We start from the raw sequence: 22,169 nt of genomic DNA on the forward strand, positions 1-22,169 counted from the left end.
AAAACCAAGTAATGTGACTGCCATGGTATAGAATGAGAGTGGGCCTCTCAAGTTTAGGGCTTGGTTTTTTTATACTAAATGAAAAGCCTAATGGTCATGATGGGTAGGCAGGAATAGAAAATAGACTGTTCCAGAGATGGAGATGACTTGTATCACAAATTTTCTAGAGCATCACTGAAGGAGCATCGCTTTATGTCCGAGGGGTATCTGCCTGGCTCAGTCAGTGGAGCATGCAACTCTTGAGCTTGGAGTTGTGAGTTCAAGCCCCATGTTGGGTGTAGAGATAACTTAAAAATAAAATCAATCTAAGCTTTACAACCCAAACATTTGAAAATAATATCCTAAAAAAAGTATTGTGGAACTATATAAGCCTCATTGTAGACACCTGTGCTTTGGCTTGCTATTAATTAATTTAAGGATTTTATTTATTTATTCATGAGAGACACACAGAGAGAGAGGCAGAGACACAAGCAGAAGGAGAAGCAGGCTACCTCGGTGAGCCTGATGCAGAGCTTGATCCCAGAATCTCGGGATCATGACCTAAGCCAAAGGCAGACGCTCAACCACTGAGCCACCCAGGTGCCCATTTACTTTTTACTTTTAGATAAGATCAGCAAGGGATTGATATGTCAGCTAGGCTGATAGATTTCTGAACCTCATTATTAATATTTAATTGAATATTTGAGAAGACAGACCATTGAAGACTATAGGCATCTTCATTTTGAGAACTTAAGCATGATTTTGTAGGATATAATAGAGCTATCTGGTTGCATGAATAATGACATCTGTTCCTTGTGGGATGCCACTTGAAGTCAGATTGTTCTGAATATTTACAATGCAGGGTAAATCCAGATCACTCCATAATCACGCTATCAACCAAACAAAGACTGTAATCAGTTTTGTCAACTAGTATACTGAATTCTGTTTGAAATCCAGTTGGAAACAGGTGAGCCTCATAGTTGGGTCTCTCTTAGGGTAGTGTGATATCTTTAAACCTTCTTTATCCTATAATTCATGTTATAGTATTTGAAACCCTATCTCAGTTTTCCCTTAAGCTTCTTAAAATAAATGGCTAAAGTATCAAATAGCCAACATTTTATACTTAGCAAGGATGTTAATGATGATTTCATTTGAGAACAATCTGTAATTCCTGTTATTTTTGTACACATAAATCCATCATATGATGCTCTATAGATGGGTTAAAGATAGCAGTTGCTTCTTTGGTAGGAGGAAGAGATTAAGTTCACTCAGGAAAGGCTCCTTGAGGTGAGTTACATTACTATCTTTTTTCTGGTCTAGAAAGAAAAGTACTTTATCAACATTTCAGAAAATTTACAATCCATATATGCGATTGCCTATGAAGTGTTATTGACTCTTCAGAAAAATCTAAGTATTGAGTTTTAAAGCTATTTTGTAATTAGAAATAATCTGAAAAAAAAAAAAAAAAAAAGAAAGAATCTGTAAAGTTTGTCCAATGATACCAGTTATGAAATACGGGTAATATACTGAGTTGGGGATCATCTCCTAGATGATCCTAGAAGTAGGCTTCATGTTCAACATGGACTTATGACCTCGAGATCAAGACCTGAGCTGAGATCAACAGTTGGATGCTTAACTATCTGAGCCTAGCCAGGCACCCCCTGGTCATATACTTTAAAAAAAACACAAAGAAGGAGATGGATGGGGGGATTGATGAAATAGGTGAAGGGAATTAAGAGAAGAGTACACTTAACTGTGACGAGCACTGCATAATTAATAGAGTTATTGAATCACTGTATTGTATACCTGAAACTGAATAGAACACTACTCATTTAATTATACTGGCACTTAAAATACATATCATAGAGCTGTACGGACCTTCATCTAGGAGAAATAGCAATGAGGTGAAGTTCTGAGAGGATCTGTGAGTGGCTTTCAGCTTTTGTTCCCATTGGGTCAAGAGGGAATTTTGGAAATTTAGGGGACAAAGATAGTGAGGTAAAGCTGATCTATTGCTACTACATCCTATCTTATTTTCCTTTTTTTTTTTTTTTTTAAGATTTTATTTATTTATTTGAGAGAGAGAAAAAAACATAAGCAGGGGGGAGAAGCAGAAGCAGGATCCCTGCTGAGCAGGAAACCAGACTCCGGGTTCAATCCCAGGACCCTGGGATCATGACCTGAGCTGAAAGCAGATGTTTAACCGACTGAGCCACCCATGTCGGGTTCTCTGCATGGAGCCTGCTTCTCCCTCTCCCTGTGTCTCTGCCCCTCTCTCTCTGTGTCTCTGATGAATTAAAAAAAAAGAAAAGAAAGAAAGAAAGTGGGAATACTTGACAAAAAAACACAGATTATGAAACCATGTATACAGGATGATCTCAGTTCAGTGGAAAGAAATGCATGTATATATATATATATACACACACACACACACACACACACACACACACACACACACAGAGATAAGGATCCAGAAGACTATACAGTGGTATTAACAGGAGTAATCTCTGGTTGGGGGATATACAAGGCTTTATTTTTGCCTTCTTATATTTTGTTTTCAGGGTTTTCTTTTTTAAAGATTATTTATTTATTTATTCATGAGAGAGACAGAGAGAGAGAGAGAGAGAGAGAGAGAGGTAAAGCCACAGAGGGAGAAGCAAGCTCCATGCAGGGAGCCTGACATGTGGGACTCGATTTAGGGTCTCCAGGATCACACCCTGGGCTGAAGGCGGCACTAAACCGCTGAGCCACCAGGCTGCCCTGTTTTCAGGGGTTTTTTTAACGCTTCTTTAATAAAGCATTAGAGGGCAGCCCAGGTGGCTCAGCGGTTTAGCACCGCCTTCAGCCCAGGGCACGATCCTGTGTATGTTTTTATTTGACCTGGAAAAAAACTCTCTTTTTAGTCTGTCACTTTAAACTCCTGAGTATGAAGTGATTTTGTTTAAATCTAATAATGAGGGCAGCCCCGGTGGCGCAGTGGTTTGGCTCCACCTGCAGCCCCGGGTATGATCCCGGGGACCCGGGATCAAGTCCCATGTCAGGCTTCCTGCATGGAGCCTGCTTCTCTCTCTGCCTGTGTCTCTGCCTCTCTCTCTCTGTGTGTGTGTGTCTCTATGAAAAAATAAATAAATAAAATCTTTTAAAAAAATTTAAAATCTAATGGAGGTGAAGTTAAATACTTATCTGCAAAAGCTTTTGGCACAGTAAAATGTGCCATACTATGTAACATGATATTATTTATTATGGAGGAGTTCTCTTGGGAAGTAAAATTTTTTGACTGGAAAAACCTTTTTAAGTCTTTTGCATATTAGGATTTAAAACTTGCAACTTTAGATTTGAAAGGATTTTATTTTTTAAAAGATTATATTTATTTATTTGACAAAAAGCACACAAGCAGGAGGAGCAGCAGGCAGAGGCAGAGGGAGAGGGAGAAGCAGAAGCAGGCTCTCCATTGATCAGGGAGCCCAACCGGGGACTGTATCCCAGGACCCTGGGATCATGACTTGAGCGAGCAGAAGGCAGACACTTAACTGAGCCACCCAGGCACCCTGAAAGGCTTTAATTACAGTACACATATACTATCAATATTATAATTCGGATGTTGAGAATAACCATTATTGAGGGGGCTGGAAATTTCTCATCTGTCTCCAAGCTTTAACATGGGAAATAAGGAAACTGGCTCTAGTTTTGGGTTTATATTATGGCTTTGCTTGTAGATGGGCCTGTGAGAATGTTCTTATGTTTTGGCTTTCTTCACATTTCTCATTCAGCTTCCCTGAGCTTTCTCCCTTCCCCCAGCAGCTTTCCAAACCCTTTACTCTCAATGCTCCTTCCTTGATATTCTGAGGTTCCCCGTTGCCATGGTGCCTCAGAAGTGAGTAGACAGAGAAGGTCATTATGAGATTGGTAACTTGGTACTCTCTGAAGGCAGTAGTTCGCTCTATTTCCCACCCACTCTTTCCATTCAGAAAATAGGAGCAGTCTGTGTATTATAATCTCCAGAGTTTTTCTATAAACTTAGCTAATTATAGAAATGAAATTATGAATATGGTAAGTAGGGCTTAGGACAGCCATTTGACAATGTTTATTATTTTTATTCCTCTAGTGCAATGCATACATTTTCCTCCTCCTTTCTTCCTGTGAACATAAAGTTGCAAATGAAGTTTACATTTACTACTTAAAACTTAAAATTATTAGATATATGCTTATTCTAGAAAAGTTTGAAATACAAAAAGCACGAAGAAATAGAAACAATTCAGAATATGATTGTCTAGCAATAATTGCTATTAATATTTGATGTTTTGAGGCACCCGGGTGGCTCATGGTTGAGCGTCTGCCTTTGGCTCAGATCGTGATCCTGGGGTCCTGGAATCTAGTTCTGCATCAGTCTCCCAGCAGGGAACCTGCTTCTCCCTCTGCCTATGTCTCTGCCTCTCTCTGTGTGTCTCTCATGAATAAATAAAATCTTTTAAAAAAAATTCTGATGTTTCTTTTTGGTGATTTTTACCCCATAAGGATACATTTCATTAAAAAACACATACATAAAAGGATGCCTGCATGGCTCAGCGGTGAAGCGCCTGCCTTTAGCCCAGGGCGTGATCCTGGAGTCCCGGATTGAGTCCCACATTGGGCTCCCTGCATGGAGCCTGCTTCTCCCTCTGCCCGTGTCTCTGCCTCTCTCGATCTGTGTGTCTCTCATGAATAAATAAATAAAATCTTACAAAAATAAAATAATTGGGATAGACACACAAGAAGCTCTTAGGAGTAGTAATTTGGGTGATTTCTAAGAAAAACATAATAAGCGATATCCTAATGAATAGACAGCTCTGTTATATGCTTTTTTTCATATAACAGCTTTTTCTCACGTCATTAACAATCTTTATAAGCATCTTTTTTAGCTTTTTATTTTGAAATCATTTTAAATTTACAGAAGAGTTAAAAAGACAGTACAGAGTTCCTGTGTATCCTTCACTCACCTTCCCCTATTAATATTTTCCATAACCATAGTACATTTATCTGGAGTTGTCAGATATAGCAAATAAAAAGTTAATTTTGATTGCCCAGTTAATTTTGAATTTCAGATAAACAACAAATAATTATTTGTATAAAAAATTAAATACTACAAATACTGCATTAGACCTACTTCCATAAAAAATTGTTTCCCTGAAATGCAAAAATTAAATGAGCATCCCGTATTTTATCTAGCAAACCTGTATTTATTAAAATGAAGTAGTTAACATGGATATAATACTTTTAGGTAAACTACAGATTTTATTTGGTTTTCAGCTGTGTCTCCACCCTTTCTAAGAGAGATCTACTGGACGATTTTAATTCCTGAGTTTGTCCATAGTGTTAGAATGGAATCATGCTTGTTTCTTTCCTTTTTTTTTTTTTTACGATTTTGTTTACTTATTTATTCAGAGAGAGAGAGAGAGAGGCAGAGACACAGGCAGAGGGAGAAGCAGGCTCCACGCAGGGTGCCCAATGTGGAACTCGATCCTGGGTCTCCAGGATTACACCCCAGGCAGAAGGCGGCGCTAAACCACTGAGCCACCTGGGCTGCCCACATGCTTGTTTGTAAGTGGCTTTCCCTACAATAGGCTCTTTGGTCTCTGAGGCAGTTACTTCTTGACCATCCATTTTCTGTTTTCTGTAATTTTTTTTTTATTATTATTATTTTTTTTAATTTTAATTTTTTTTGTTTTCTGTAATTTTTTGACAAGTGTTACCTGTTAGGGACTTCTCTTTGATTTTCTTTGTTCTTATATCTTTATGCCTCTTTTTTTTTATTGTCATTTTTGTGTGATATTTGGCAGAGAACAGTAATACATGAATGCTCAGTCTGCTACTGTCACCTGGTAGTTCCATTTCCTTCTTACCCTATTGTGGTTGTCTTCTGCTTCTACCACTTCTTTGAAACTACACATAGAAAACTCACCAGTGACCTCCTCATGGGCAGAATTTGACAGTGTTGACATTTCACTCATTCTTGAAACTACTCATGTTTTATTAAGTGTCTCTCAATTCTCCCTCTGACCCTTCCTTCTCAGGTGCTTGAATAGGCTTGGCTTTTTTCAGATGCCCCTTAATTGTTGATTTTCTGCAAAGCTTCCGGGCTGTAGCCCTCTTCTCTTAGGCTGCATCCTGTCTTGTGATCTACCTTAATTAATAGTACTGCCTTAATTAATTTCTCTGGTCTCCCAAGTCAGAAATCTGGTTATTATGTGAGATTCCCCTTTCCTCCACCCCTCACACCTAATTAGGTATGCTTTTTTTTTTTTTTTTAAGATTTTATTTATTTGAGAGTGGGAAAGAACAAGTAGGAAGGAGGGGCAGAGGCAGAGGGAGAGGGAGAAGCAAACTCCCGCCAAGCAGGGAGCCCAATATGGGGTTTGATCCCAGGACTTTGGGATCGTGACCTGAGCCAAAGGTAGATGCTTAACCGATTGAACCACCCAGGTTCCCCTACCCCAGTAATTCTTAAATCCATTCCCTTCTTTGCATTGCCACTGCCATTGTTCTTGCTTTTATTACGTTTGGGTTATGGCAAGAGTATTTTAGTTCTACTCCAATCTCTTTTCCCTGTGAGTATAGCTCCATATGGCCATTGGAATCTTTCTGAAAGGTAAACTCATCATCTCAGCATTATTTCAATGGGTCCTTTTTACCAATAGGATATAATATTGTCTAGCCAAATATTATGTCAGGTTCTTAACATTCCCAATACAAGAGCTTTCATCATTATTATGGTGGGCTTGTTGAGATCTATAACGGTTAATAGTGTCTCAGATTTGTTTGAACTGAGTTTCAAAGGAATGAACAGAAAACGGGCAAGCAACAGAGATAAATATATTTATAGCAGGAACACTAGTGATGGTAGGGTTGACAACCTATGCAAAGGTACCAAACTGAGACAACTAGCATGTTTGGGCAATTATGAGTCACGGAGTATTACTGGAATGTAAGGGAGACAGGGTATTTAGTATCATGGAAGAAGAGGCGGGTAAGATAGAGTTGAGATCATTAAGCATCTTGCCTGTCATACTAAGACATACATAAAGTGGAAAACAGTATTTAGATATGGCTGTGCGACAGAATCATCTGTGGAGCTTTAAAATACAGCGTTTGTAAGCCCTGTGCCAGACTGCTTAACTTACAGTTATGGAGCTCAGCAGTCTACATGCTAATACTCTCCAGGTGAATCTGATAATGAAACCTGATCTGAGAACAACTTTCTCAGAGTTTAGAATAGTGTCTGGCATATAGCATATGCTTAATAAAAGTTTGTTGCATTGAAATTAAAGTTGTGCAAGTACATTATATCACTGTGAAGGGGACTATAAACATAGAAGGGAAAATCTTACGGATAAATCTACCTTTAAATGGAAGGAGGGGAGAAAAGGAGACAGGAAATGATCAATGAGATCGAAGGAGCACCCAAGAAAACCAAGGAAAACATAATTTTAAGGGGGAAGATGCATCATACAGTGTTGAATAGAACTGTAATAGAGAAAAAAAACTGAGAAAAAGCACTAGAGTTAATACATAGAAGGATCTTGGGGTGAACAGCTTTAGTAAATTGGCAAGAGATTAAGTTAGGGAATAAATGGTGGAGGAGTAGTAGTGTTGACATTATGTACCCTTTTAAGAAGTTGACGGCAAGGAAGGAAATAGGGCAGCTACTTGAGGGGATAGGAGGATTTTTCTCTTGTCGTTCTCTGCTGTTTTCTTATTAGAATGCCCTTCCCCTGACTATTGAAATTCCACTCATCCTTTTAGGTCATCACTTTTAAGGATCCTTCTCGAATATAGTCTGTGTGCTGTGAAGCTTTTCTTATTCTTTCCTCTATTTTGTTTTTCTCTTCTGGTTATTTGGCCATGCATTTTTCACAACAGCAATTGCATTCTTTCTTCATTGTCCTTAAGCTGTAGGACGCCCTTAAGTGTTTTCTAGACACACTTTGAGTTTGTAACTTTGCGTCATATTTCATTGAGAAAATAGAAACTATCACACCAGAAATTCTTCCTTCCAACACCTAATTTCAAATTTACTTGTATCTGTATTATTCTTATTTTTCCTTCATGTAACAAGGACTTCTTCCTTTGGTCATCCTCCTCCTCTTTATATTTTATTTTATTTTATTTATTTTTATTTTTATTTTTATTTTTATTTTTATTTTTATTTTTATTCTTATTCTTATTCTTATTTTATTTATTTTTTTCTGATGCAAACACACGAGGGTTTATTTACAAGCTCGAGCTTGGGTCCAAGTGTACCCGACACAGCAGAGCAGGGACTTGGACCCTCTTTATATTTTAAAATCCCTTTTTCTACTAAGTCATTCCCATTGGCATTCAGGCATGCTCTAATGACTCCTGTTTTTATAAAATCTTTCTTTGATAGCCACACTCCTTTTGGATTACTACCCTAATTGTCTGCCCCATGTCATGGTCAAGATTTTCAGAAGAGCTCCTACTTGGTCGTCTCCCATTCCTTTTTCAAGCTGCACTATTGTGTACTCTGCTCTTGAAACTGCTTACATGAAAAATCACCAGTGACTATTGTATTACTGAATTCAGTGGGTGCTTCTTAGCTCTCATCCTTTCAGGCCTCTTGGTAGCTCTGTACAGGTGATTACTTTTTCCTTGAAGCACACCCTTCTCTTTTCTCCTGAAAATCATGCTTTTTAAAAATCTTTCCTCCTGGGACACCTGGGTGGCTCAGCGGTTGAGCGTCTGCCTTCAGCTTAGGGCATGAACCATGGAGTTCCAGAATCAAGTCCCACATTGGGCTCCCTGCGAGAAGCCTGCTTCTCCCTGCCTATGTTTCTGCCTTCTCTTTGTGTCTCTCATGAATAAATAAAATCTTAAAAAATATATATCTTTCCTCCTATGTCCCTGGTACTCTCTAATCTTTGCAAGCTCTTCCTTTTTCATGTTATTTCCAACAATTAGTCCTGCTTGGCCTTGGACCTTCTTTTTCTTTTACTTGGTATACATTGTCTTCCTATAATAATCTCATCCCTTTGCTATTGTGTATATGCCAGTGACTGCCATTGTTTGTGATATCCATCCCATATCTGTCATCTGAGCTGAATTGTTACATTCAGCTATTTATGTGAAGTCTTCACTTGAATGTGAATAGATCTAAACTGTTTTCTTTTAAAGGAAACTGTACACCCAATGTAGGGCTTGAACTCATGACGCTGAGATCAAGAATTGTATGCTCTACTGACTGAGCCAGCCAGGCGCGTCCCTGGACCTGAACTCTAGATATCTCTCTTATCTTCAATAAATTCGATCATTCTATAATCTTCTACATCTTACTTAAAAATATTGCCTTGGGCCACTCTGCTTAAGTCATAAGCCTGGGGAATTGTGCTTCAGTTCTATTGATTTCTGTCTCCAATATTTCAATACATTCAGTTGCCATCACCTTAGTTAAGTTTTAGCCTGTCAACTCTTGTTTGGGCTACTACTAGAATGGTCACTTTATTCTCTGTCTCCTGATTTTCTGTTGTGGCACTTAGCATAAGATACTAAATTCTTAACTGGATTATGGGGGTCCTGAATGAACTGACTTCTGTCAGCTTCCATGTGTTGACAGTGCTTCAGTCATACTGGCCTTTCAATTCCTGTAGTGTGCTTGTCTTTCCTCCCTGAGGACCACACATGCTTGTCCTTCTGCCTGGATTCTCGTTTACTCTCTCAGTAAGTACTTGAGGCCTTTTTTTTTTTTTTTTAAAGGTTTCAGATTAAATCTCACTTCCTCAGAGAGGCCTGCTATTATTATTCATAATCTTTTTGTTTTTCTTTCAAAGGACTTACTGCAATTTTAATATTTTCTTTAGCATATTTATTTGATTGCTTGTATCTATTACACTGTAACCAATGTGAGGGCAGAGATCATACATGTTTTGTTTGCAGTTGCATACCCAGCACTTTCTATAGCACATAGTAGGCACTCAATAGATACTTGTTGAATACATGGGAGAAATATAAAGATTGGCTAGGGGCAGTCACAAAAAGTAATAGTATCTTAAATTATGCATATATATTCAATCTTTTTAGTAGATTTAGGATTATTTGGATTTTCTGTTTCTTGTTGGGTGGAATAGAAAATTATTTTTCAAAGGATTTATCATTTGAATCAATTTTCAAATTTATTGACGTAAACTTTATAATAACATACTCATTTCTTTTTAACGTTTTAGGATTTGTAGTGAGTTTCCTCTTCATCATTCCTGATACTGGGTTACTGTTTTCTCTCTTTTTTTTTCTTCCTTCCTTCCTTCCTTCCTTCCTTCCTTCCTTCCTGATTTCTTTCTTTCTCTCTTTTCTTCTTTTCTTTTTCTTTTTCTTTTTCTTTTTCTTTTTCTTTTTCTTTTCTTTTTCTTTTTCTTTTTCTTTTTCTTTTTCCCCTTCCTTCCTTCCTTCCTTCCTTCCTTCCTTCCTTCCTTCCTTCCTTCCTTCCTTCCTTCCTTCCTTTATAATTTTACTCACTTGAGAGAGAGAGAAAGCACAAGCTGGAAGAGTGCCAGGGGGAGAGGGAGAAGCAGGCTTCCCCTGAGCAAAGAGTGTGACTCAGAGCTCAATCCCAGGACCCTGAATCATGACCTGAGCCAAAGGCAAATGCTTAACTGAGTTGAGCCACCCAGGCACCCCATGATGTGATGATTTTTTTTTTTTTTTTTTAAGATTTTATTTATTTAGGGCAGCCTGGGTGGCTCAGCGGTTTAATGCTACCTTTGGTCCAGGGCGTGATCCCAGAGTCCCGGGATCAAATGGGTATGGTCAAATTTTTTTAAAAATCAATTTCTGTTGTATTTATTTATATTTGTTTTTAAGTAAGCTCTATGCTCAACATGAGGCTTGAATTCATGACTCTCTGTCACATGCTACACTGACTGAACCAGCTATATGGTCAGTTTTAATAAAGTTTCATAGCATTTGCAAAGGATGTGTGTTTTGCAGTTATTGGTTACAGAATTCTATATACGTAGGTTGAGTTTTTCAGTTGTGTTGTTCCTCAGTATCTTTGACCTTTCTTCCCCCTACTTGTTCTGTCATTTGGTAAGAAAGGAATAAAATATCTTGCTACCAGAATCTTATAAATCAATAAGAAAAAGATATTTCAGTGTCTTCTTTTTAATGGAAATACAGTTGGCATACAATATTATATTAGTTTCACATGTGCAACATAGTGATTCAGTGTTTATATACATGATCACAAGTCTAGTTACCATCTATCATCATACAAAGTAATTATAGATTATTGACTATATTCCCAATACATCCATGTGACTTATTTATTTTGTAACTGTAAGTTTGTACTTCTTAATCCCCTTGCACTTATTTTGCCCTTTCCCCCCACTCTCTTCGCCTCTGGCAACCACCAGTTTGTTTTCTGCATTTATGAGTTTGTTTCTGTTTTGTTTGTTTTGTTTCTTAGATTCCACATATAGTGAAATCATAAGATATTTGTGGTTTCTCTTATTTTACTTACCATGATACCTGCTAGGTCTGTCCATGTCATTGCAATTGGCAAGATTTCATTCTGTTTTTTAGCTGAGTAATATCCATTGTCTATGTATGCCACATCTTCTTTACATTCATGTATTGATGGATACTTAAGGTTTCCTTATCTTACTGTAAATAATGCTGCAATGAACATAGGAGTGTGTATGTCTTACCAAATTAGTGTTTTTGTTTTCTTGAGGGAAATACCGGAGGTGGAATTGCTGATGGTATGGTAGATCTATTTTTAATTAAAATTTTTTTTAAAATCTATTTTTAGTATTTTGAGAAGCCTCCATATTTTTTTTCCATTTTCCATACCTCCCAATAGTGCACAAGGGCTCCCTTTTCTCTGCATCCTTGTCAACATTTATTATTTCTTGTCTTTTTAATAAAAGCCATTCTAACAGATGTCAGGTGATAATCTCATTGTGGTTTTTTGATTTGCATTTCCTGGATGATTAGTGATGTTGAGAGTCTTTTCATTTGTCTGTTGGCCATCTGGATGTCTTTGGAAAAATGTCTATTCACATCCTCTTCCCATTTTTTAATTGGATCTTGGGGTTTTTTGGTATTGAGTTGTATGTTTTTTTTTTTTTTTTAAGAGATTTTATTTATTTATTCATGAGAGACACAGAGAAAGAGAGACAGAGACACAGGCCGAGGGAGAAGCAGACTCCCTGCAAGGAGCCCGATGTGGGACTCGATCCTGGACCCCGGGATCATGCCCTGGGCCAGCTGCTCAACTGCTGAGCCACCCAGGCATCCCTTGTATGGGTTCTTAATACATTGTGGCTGTTAACCCTCACCAAATACATCATTTGCAATATCTTCTCCCATTCAGTAGGTTGCTTTTTTGTCTTGTTGTTAGTTTCCTTGATGTTTCAGTGTCTTATAAAGACATTTCAACCCATTAGAAATATGGGGAAAAGACTTGAACTTTACAAAAGAAGATATCCAAATATAAAGTAAACTTATTAACAGTGTTCAATATTCTTGGTCATCGGGGATTTGTGACTTAAAATTCCAATGAATTAAAATACCACTCCAATTAAAAAGCTTATTATTAAAGGACTCACAGTATTAAGCATTCACAAGGATGTGGGGTTCATGGAACTCCTACATTGCTGGTGGGAGTGTAAATTGGCCCAACTACTTTAGAAGACTATCTGGTAGTATCTTTTAAAGTTAAACATACACATACTCTGTCAACAAGCAAGTCTACTCCTGGGTATTTACTCAAAAGAAATGAAAGCATTTGTTCACCAAAAACCAAATACAAGGATGAATGTGGTCAAGAGTCACAAACAACTCAAATATCCATCAGTAGATGATTTATGAAATAGTCACACAATGTAGTGATGAAATACATTCAGAATGGCATTATATTTATGAAGTTCAAGAATAGGTAAAACTGATTTGTAGTAATGAATTAAGAATAGTGTTTACTGGGCAGCCCGGATGGCTCAGTGGTTTAGAGCTGCTTTCAGCCCAGGGCCTGATCCTGGAGACCCAGGATTGAGTCCGATGTCGGGCTCCCTGCATGGAGCCTGCTTCTCCCTCTGCCTGTGTCTCTGCCCCTCTCTCTCTCTCTTTCTGTCTCTGTGTCTCTCATGAATAAATAAAAATCTTAAAAAAAAAAAGAAAAAGAATAGTGTTGACTGGAAAAGGAATGCAAGGGAGCCTTCAGAGACTCTGGAAATATTCTGTGTCTTAATGGAGTGGTTGGTTATGTGGTTATATACATATGTAAGATTGAGTGTATGCTTAATATTTTTGCTCTTTATTATATGAAGTTATATCTCAAAAAGTAAGTAAAACAGGATTTCCAACTATAGCTGAGTAAGGGTCAATAAATTCATAACCCAAAAAGCAACAGTAAGTCTTGACAAAACCATTTCAGCACCCTTGAAATCAACCAAAAGGCATACAGCAATCTGAGAAAAGATTGTTTAAAAAACTGCTAAATTTCAGTAAGAACAGTAGGAGTTTGTGGTGTTCTTCCCTAGGCCTGTTCCCATTCCCTCCCCTCAGCCTGGGTTGGTGTGGAGATTTTGCCAATGGAGGTAAACCATCAGATTGCCAGTTTTTTTTTTTTTTTTTTTTTTAAAGATTATTTATTTATTTATTCATAGAGACACAGCTAGAGAGAGAGGCAGAGACACAGGCAGAGGGAGCAGCAGGCACCACGCAGGGAGCCCGATGTGGGACTCGATCCCGGGTCTCCAGGATCACGCCCTGGGCTGCAGGCGGCGCTAAACCGCTGCGCCACCGGGGCTGCCCAGATTGCCAGTTTTGATGCTGAGGTTGAAGGGAGCTTACTCACTTTGGGTAGTAGATGACACCCACGACCATTGCTCTTGTCAGTGGAAATTATTATCTTGGCATTGGCTTGGTCGGTGGGCCAATGGTTCTACTAGACTGAGGTGTGTTTGTAGTTGGAACAGCATATTGCTGGCTGAGGTTGCGTGCATGCAGAGTAGACATGACAAGGCCTGATAGGAAGTAAATCCAGAGCAGACTTGAAATGTCCCGAACTGTGAATGTGCCATCCTACCCCACACACAGACACATGAATAGAGTATGGAAGCCATACTGGCTTCAGGTATTTAAACATAACCCCTGCTTAATCACTGGGAGACATCTAAGCTAAACCCTAGAAGACGGGTTTCAACATAAAAACAAGCAATAAAAAGAAAATTAACTGAGACATCGTGGCTTAACACTTAGGGGTAGACAGATTTCACAAATTTAGCCCAGGCAAACTATTAAAGCCAAGGAAGTAAGGGACATAGAGAGGAAATAATAGTAACAAAACAACCTTCATAGGTGAAAGAAAGCTGAATCTTGACATGACATGCTACAATAAATTATTTAATACATTGAGTCTTCAACAAAATCATGAGACATGAAAAGAGGTAACGTAATGTGACCCATATTTAGGAAAATAAGTCCATAGAAACTGTCTCCAAGTTTCCCTAGATGCTGGATTTAGCAGACAAAATCTTAAAAACAGCTATTGTGAATGTGTTAAAGAACCAAAGGAGGGACACCTGGGTGGCTCAGCAGTTGAGCGTCTGTCTGCCTTTGGCTCGGCATGATCCCGGGGTCCCAGGGTCCTGGGGTTGAGTCCTGCATCGGGCTTCCTGTAGGGAGCCTGCTTCTCCCTCTGCCTGTCTCTGCCTCTCTCTCTGTGTCTCTCATGAATAAATAAATAAAATCCTAAAAAAAAAAAAAAAACAAAACCTAACAAACAAAGGAAAACATGTTTAAAGAATTTTTTTAAAGTATGACAACAGGGAATCAATAAAGTCCTTAGTAAGGAGAAAGAAATTACAAAGAGACAAATGTCATCAAAGAGATATACAGATAGCAAATAAGAACATGAAAAGATGTTTAATGTCATTAGCTCTTAGAAAAGTGCAAATTAAATAACAATGAGATATTAATTACTACACACCTATCAGGTTGGTTAAAATAAAAAATAGTTGACGACGTCAAATGTTTGCAAGAGTATGGAGAAATGGGATCATTTGTACATAGTTGGTGGAAATGTAAAATGAAACAACCGCTCTGGAATATAATTTGGAAAAAAATTTTTTTTAAAGATTTTTTTTTTTTAAAGTAATCTCTACACCCAACTTGGGACTTGAACTTAATAACCCTGAGATTGCAAGTTACATGCTCTATTATCAGCTGAACCAGCCAGGCACCCCTGGAAATTTCTTATAAAACTAAGTATTTACCGTATGATCCTGCAACTCCCCATGAAAGCACATGTGCATGGATGTCCTCAGCAATATTATTCTTAATGCCACAAAGTGGAAGCAATCCGGTATCCATCAACTGATCAATGGATAAACAGAATGTGATATATCCATACAATGGAAAATTAATTGTCCATCAAAAGAAATTAAGTACGAATACTTGCTACAGCACTAAAAGCATTATGCTAAGTGAAAAAAGCCAGTCACAAAAGACCATGTATTATATCATTCCATTTGTGTGAAATAATCAGAATCTCTAAGGACAGAAAGTAGATTAGTCAGCCTAGAATAGTGAGGGGTTGGGGGAAATATGGAGTGATTGTTACTTGCTTGCTTTGAGGTTTCTTTTTGGGAGAATGAAATGTTCTATTTTATTTTGTGATAACGGTTCATAACTGAAAATATTAAAAACCGTTGAATTACTACTTTAAATGGTTGAAATATATGCTGTGTGAATTATATCTCAATAAAGTTGTTAAATTTCAAAATGAGTTTAGCAAGATCACAGGCTATATACAAAAACTGAATTATATCAATAAAGTTGTTAAATTTCAAAATGAGTTTAGCAAGATCACAGGCTATATACAAAAATCAATTGTATTTGTATAAACTAGTTAGCAATAAATGAGCAAAAAACAAAATTAAAATAATTTCATTCATAATGGCATCAAAAAGAATAAAATACTTAGGAATGCATTTAACAAAATAAGTGTAAAAATTGAGTATTAAAAATTATAAAACAGGAGCACTTGGGTGGCTCAGTCAGTTAAGTGTCTGACTCTTGATTTTGGCTTGGGTCATGATCTCAGGGGTTGTAAGATAGAGCCCCACATCAGGCTCGGTGCTCAGCATGGAGTCTACTTGAGAGCCTCTCTTCTCCCTCTGCCCCTCCTGCTCATGCTCTCTCTCTCTCTTTCAAATAAATAAATAAATAAATATATCATAAATAAATAAATAATATAAAACATTGCTGAGAGAAACTAAAGACAAAAATAAATGGAGAGACAGTCCATGTTCAGGGATTGGAAAAGTCAGTATTGTCAAGACGGCTCTTTTCCCTAAATTGATCTGTAAACTCATAATCCATATCAAAGTCCCAGTAGGGTTGTTGGTTTTTTTTTTTCCTTTCTAGAGTTTGACAAGGTGATCCTAAAATTTATATGAGAACCCAGAGGACCTAATAGAGCAAAGTTGGAAGACTTGTACTACCTGATTTCCAAACTTACTCTAAAGCCAAAGTTTTCAAGGCACTGTGGCATGTTGCAAGGATAGGCATATAGATCAGAAGAACAGAATTTAGAGTCCATAACTAAACCTTTTTATATACGGCAAGTTGATTTTCAAAAGAGGACTATCATTGATCCAAGATTTCTCTGCTTGGGAAAGCCCGAATGTAAAACGGTCTCTCGCAGTGTGTTCTGCAGTATCACTCAGACTGTGCTGCAATCCAGCCAGCTCATGCATCACTGTCTTCTGGATAAACTGCTACGTCATCCTTGGTGCTTGGCATGTTACAATGCTGGGATCACTGTGGGCTTCTAGTTGGATTTTGTGCCAGGTACGTGTCTACTTTGGACACTCTATTCATGGTAGATTAAAATGAGGATGCTTAATTTGGAGGAATGAATGTGGCTTTTTATTTCTTGTGTTCTAATATTACAGAAGGATTGTGAGCAGCATCCATAAAAGATTAGAAATTCAAGCTTTGTTTTTAGATCTGGGTGTGCTGTGTTAGTGTTTGGTTGTTTTAGGAAGATCCTCCTGGTGAAAGGAAGCACAAACTCGATTATTCAGTGTACCTTTTTAATGTTTTTCTGATACAATCAAATGTAAAATAGCCTGCTTTATTCTATGCTCAGGCTTTAAATGGTTTTTGGATGTTGACCTTATATAACAAAGGCAGAGAGTGATTCTCTTTTGGAAACTGCCTACATCTGGAGACACTTAGAGATGCCTGTAAAATCAAACTGGTTATACATCTGTGGTCACTGTAATTATTTTGAACAAAGACCTCAGTGCTCTATTTTTGAGACGTATTATTCTGAAGAGTCGTAAAGATAAGGACGGCTCCTCTGCATCAGCTTGTTTCTTCAAAGGAAAAAGTAAACTAGACTGACTTTATCGGACATTGGCATAGCATGTAAGGAATGATGTGAAGTGGTACAGACCAGAAAACAGCCCAGGACGTATATTTTCTTTTATGGTGGTCATGTTGAGTGGCCTGATTGAATCTTTTCAGGTTGAGTTGTTTGAATTTCCCTAGTATCAGGGCTTCTTTGCCTTAACCATGTCTTTTCTTTCTTTCTCTCTCTCTCTTTTTTAAAGATTTTATTTATTTGAGAGAGAGATAGCAAGAGAGAGCATGAGTAGGGAGGAGAGGGAGAAGCAGGCTCTCTGTCAGCAGGGAGCCCTACGTGGGGCTTGATCCCAGGAGATCCTGCGATCATGACCTGAGCTGAAGGCAGACAGTTAACCAACTGAGCCACCCAGGTGCCCCAATCATCTCTTCTATGTGATCATTTATTTCTATCTCTGCTCCAGCTTATTTGTATACTTCTGTTTTGGGAGGGTTTTTCTGGAAGATTAATAGGTTCTTAGCATAGTTGGTATCAAATTATTAACTATTTCTATCTAGCATTTTGGTGGGAAAGAATTTTTCTGTGGTGCGTGAATCAGGTTACCAAGTGACTTTAGAGAATTATATTCTTCTGAGGGCTTATCATAGGAAGTTGTGATTCTGTGTTAGTGTTTTTCCCATTACAAGGGAGCAATAGCATTAACATCAATTTTATTAAAAGCTAAAGTGGGACTTTGACTCAGCTACTGTTAATTTAAGAGATCTGTCTGTCGCTGGCAGATTTGCTTTTGTAGCAATATACATGTCCCACTAGCCTTTCTAGGCGGAGTTTTTCCTTTCCTGCTTAATCTAGGTTAGACCTCTTATGTCTAAAATGTTTGGGCCCCCCTTTTCCTTTCATGTATTTTATCCACGTCTTTTCTATATCCTATTTGTCCCAGCTCCATTCTTACTCTCAAATTTGGGAGAATAAAATCTCAGATATTGTTGCTTTAAAAAAGGTTTTTGCATTCATGTATCACTACTTTGGCTTGAAAATTAGAACTGTGGCTCCCACTTTATTAAAAGTTCCTTAGTAGTGGCATGTCCTGTCCTTTCTACTTGCTTTCTTTACCACTTGACCTGCTTTTTTCTCTTCTCGCAGGCTGATAATCAGTATTATTTGTTTTGATTGGATCTCAGAAATTACCTGCTTAGGCTGTGTGCTTTCCTCACCCTCTGGATTTCATGACCCCATTATTCTCTTGACTTAGTTGTCCTTATAAAGTTGTCTTCTTTTTGCCTGAGGCCCTCCCTGTCATGTGCTCCTGGCAGCCAGGAGAGACTATGGAGCTTTTCTCTGGTGACTGTCAGAAGAAAGTGACTGTTGTTGAAACACGTTTGCTGCGGGTAATGCAGAGCTAAGATCGGTCTTCTAGTTATACAAGCTTTTATATTTCTCCCCCTCACCTCTTAGTCCTCTGGGGAAATCAGCCAGTTCTGTTTGTGAACCCAATTGAGGGAGAAAATACAAAAAGGAAGAAAGGTGGGATAATAGGGAAATGGGGGACGGAGTAGACAAAAAGACTGTAGTTTGAAGCCATCAGGAATACTCCAGTCTGACTGAAGCAGGGCCAAGAAGTAGGCAGAAGGCACGGTATCTCTTGTCCTCCTGGGTTTTAAGCACCTGCAACAGGGGGACAGACTGCAGCTTGTGTTTAGAAGACTGAAGCCAGAAGAAAAAAAATCTTCCATTCCTTTGCCATCTTGATATGGAGGGTTCTGCAGAGGAAGTTAAGGAGATGAGATATTACATGCTTCAAAGGTAAGTTTTAGTATGCCATCTTTGGGCAATATATACCTTTAAAAAACAGTAAGGTATTGACAGCTAAGCCCTGGAACTTAGGAGGAATTTGATTCGATGATTTTTTTTTTTTTTTTTTTTTTTTTGTATCTTTAAGAAACTTATTTTGAAGGAAAGGAATAAAAACTCTCATAATTGCTCCTGGATTTCTAAACCTTTCTTTTACAATCAGAATTTGAATCAAAGATACCCAAGCACATAGTTGATGTTGTAGCTATCTTGAAAATAAACACCCCTGCACAGACCCCCTGCACAGACCTTGCTGTCCTGTTCTCACGTTCAGGGATCTCACTCAGTCTACGTCAGACTTGCTCACTGACTGGGGCTGATTTTTCGAGTGAAGTCTCTTCACCTACTGCAAAGGAAGATACCAATTCTGTGTAGTATGAAAAGAATTGATACCTCCCTGTGGAAGGCAGTTTGGAGAAAACTTTTTTAAAATGTGTCTCTGGGGCCAGGGAAGGTACCTGCCACCATTGCCCTTGAATGTCATAGTGGGCAGCCTGACTGGGGTTGTTGAGGGGGCCAGACTCTCTCACCCTGGGATCTTCTTCCTGCCTGTAGAACTTGAGGCTGAGGAGGAAGTGAGTCAGGCCTTCTTGGCGTTCTTCAAGCCTCCTGCAGGTCTGTGCCTCACCATCAGAGGATTATCATGAAAGAGCTGAATGATGGCCTCAATAGCAGTCAGCAAGGCCTCCATTTTCTTTTTTTATTTCCTTGTTTTTGCAATCTAGAATTTTTATTCCAAACAATATTACCTGAAAATTAAACTGGACCTTTGTGGAAATAGAAAATAAGCAATAAACACCGAGTTGACAAAATTTGTTTTTAGAACAATTATCCTTTCCTTTTCATTTGACCTCTTCTACTCTGGGGGAAAATCATGCAGAACTTCCATTAAGTGTCGAATAAGTAAAGAGCACTTGATATATATATATATAAACATACATATATAACATTGTTTTACTTTATATATCTATATAACATACATATACATACACACACATTTATCAGCAAAACATACGTATACATATTACACACACCGAGTTTTGGTTTTCTGTGGGTGAATATAAGGTGATCTGTCTACTGTTTCCATGGGGACATCCTTCCTGAAGCAGTTCATTCTCTGATTTAAACTGTCATAGGGAATCCCCTTCTCTTTTCTTTAATGGCTCTTCTGTTTCTTACATCTCTTCTTTTCCTTTGTCTTGTTTTACTTCATCCTTTTGGAGGATAACATTCTCTAATAGCTTCTTGAGAAAAGATAGATGAGAGGTAAAGATACTGAGATCTATTCTATCTTTATACTTGATCCCCTTGTTTTCAGCATGGTACCTTACTGCAGAATATGATATGTGAAGGATATCATCATTAAAAGTAAGATAGATTTTTCTCCCTGCTTTGATTATAAATGATCCTCAGAACACTCTAAACCATTGATTAGATCTTATGGCCAATCCCTTTTCCACTTTAATTTCATCATTAAAGACTCTGCTTCCTTTCTTGTCTTATATCTGGTAGTTCCTTATTGATTCTTTTTTTTAATGATTTTTATAGATTTATTTATGTATTTTAGAGGAGTGAGGGGCACAGGGAAAGAGAGAATCTCAAGCAGACTCCCTGCGGAGCACAGAGCCTGATGTAGAGCTCAATCTCAGGACCTGAGCTGAAATCAAGAGTTGATTGCTCAACCAACTGAGCCACTCAGGTGCCCCAAGCTCCTTATTGATTCTAAGTTATAACTTACCTATCCCTTCATTCCCTCTCTAAATAACTGACAGCTGATTTCTTTTTTCTTTCCTTTCCTTTCCCTTTCCCTTTCCTTTTCCCTTTTTCCCTTTTTCCCTTTTTCTTTCCTTTCCTTTCCTTTCCTTTCCTTTCCTTTCCTTTCCTTTCCTTTCCTTGACAGCTGATTTCTGAGGAGGAGTGTGTTTGTGTTTAAATTTAGATATATAGGGCAGCCCGGGTGGCTCAGTGGTTTAGCACCACCTTCAGCCTAGAGTGTGATCCCGGAGACCTGGGATCGAGTTCCATGTCGGGCTCCCTGCATGGAGCCTGCTTCTGCCTGTGTCTTTGCCTCTCTCTCTCTGTCTCTAATAAATAAATAAAATATTTTAAAAAATAATAAATTTAGATGTATAGAATCATCTAACATAATCCTTCCTGGCACACTCATTGGTCCATTTGTGGCCTACTATTATTTATTTATTTGGTTAGTTATTGTATTATTTTAAAAAATAATGTATAAAAAGAATTTGAAAACCCACCACCGAAAACAAAGATTGGTCCCTGGCCATCACCTGGATTTAACCATGTGGTCTCTTGTTCTCAGCCCTTCTCCCACCCAGATAATTATTTTCCTTTATCACTTTTTCATCATATTCTTTTATCTTTCTGTTTATGTAGTTTTATTTTATCTATATGTGTCTCCCAAAAATGTATATAATTTTAGTTGTTTTAACTTTATATGTTTTTAAATTTATAATCTGTACATAGTTTTCTTTATATTGATATTTGTGGACTTCTTGTATATTAATTCTGGGTACTTGATTGAGGTCTCCTATTATTTCTAATAATGCAGAATCTTTTGTGTTTTCTATGTAAACAATTATATCACTCACAAATTATGACAGTTTAACTTCCTCCTTTGTAATCCTTTTTTTTTTTTTTTTTTTAATTTTTTTTATTTATTTATGATAGTCACAGAGAGAGAGAGAGAGAGAGGCAGAGACACAAGCAGAGGGAGAAGCAGGCTCCATGCACCGGGAGCCCGATGTGGGATTCGATCCCGGGTCTCCAGGATCGCGCCCTGGGCCAAAGGCAGGCGCTAAACCGCTGCACCACCCAGGGTTCCCCCCTCCTTTGTAATCCTAATGCCTCTAACTTACTATTTTTTTTTTTCATTTTATTGCACTAGCTGAGAAGTCTAACAGAGTTTTACATTGTGGATTTTTTTTTTTTTTTAAGATTTTATTTATTCATGAGA

The 22,169-nt window shown here is 37.9% G+C and overlaps 1 protein-coding gene across 16 annotated transcripts in view; it reads left to right on the forward strand.

Annotated features, from left to right (window-relative positions):
* Nucleotides 1–22,169, forward strand: part of ACACA (acetyl-CoA carboxylase alpha) — a 283,732-nt gene that overhangs the window by 67,371 nt on the left and 194,192 nt on the right. Inside the window, exon 1 of one of the 16 annotated variants that reach the window (XM_077852308.1) lies at nucleotides 18,924–19,144. The exons of the other annotated variants lie outside the window; for them this stretch is intronic. Within the exon in view, the coding sequence (XP_077708434.1) occupies nucleotides 19,092–19,144 (53 nt within the window). The 5' untranslated portion in view covers nucleotides 18,924–19,091. Of the gene's footprint in view, nucleotides 1–18,923; nucleotides 19,145–22,169 lie in introns of those variants that run through there. 16 annotated transcript variants of the gene reach the window in all.

Source organism: Canis aureus, chromosome 16, assembly GCF_053574225.1.
Source record: "Canis aureus isolate CA01 chromosome 16, VMU_Caureus_v.1.0, whole genome shotgun sequence".
Taxonomy (NCBI): Eukaryota; Metazoa; Chordata; class Mammalia; order Carnivora; family Canidae; genus Canis; species Canis aureus.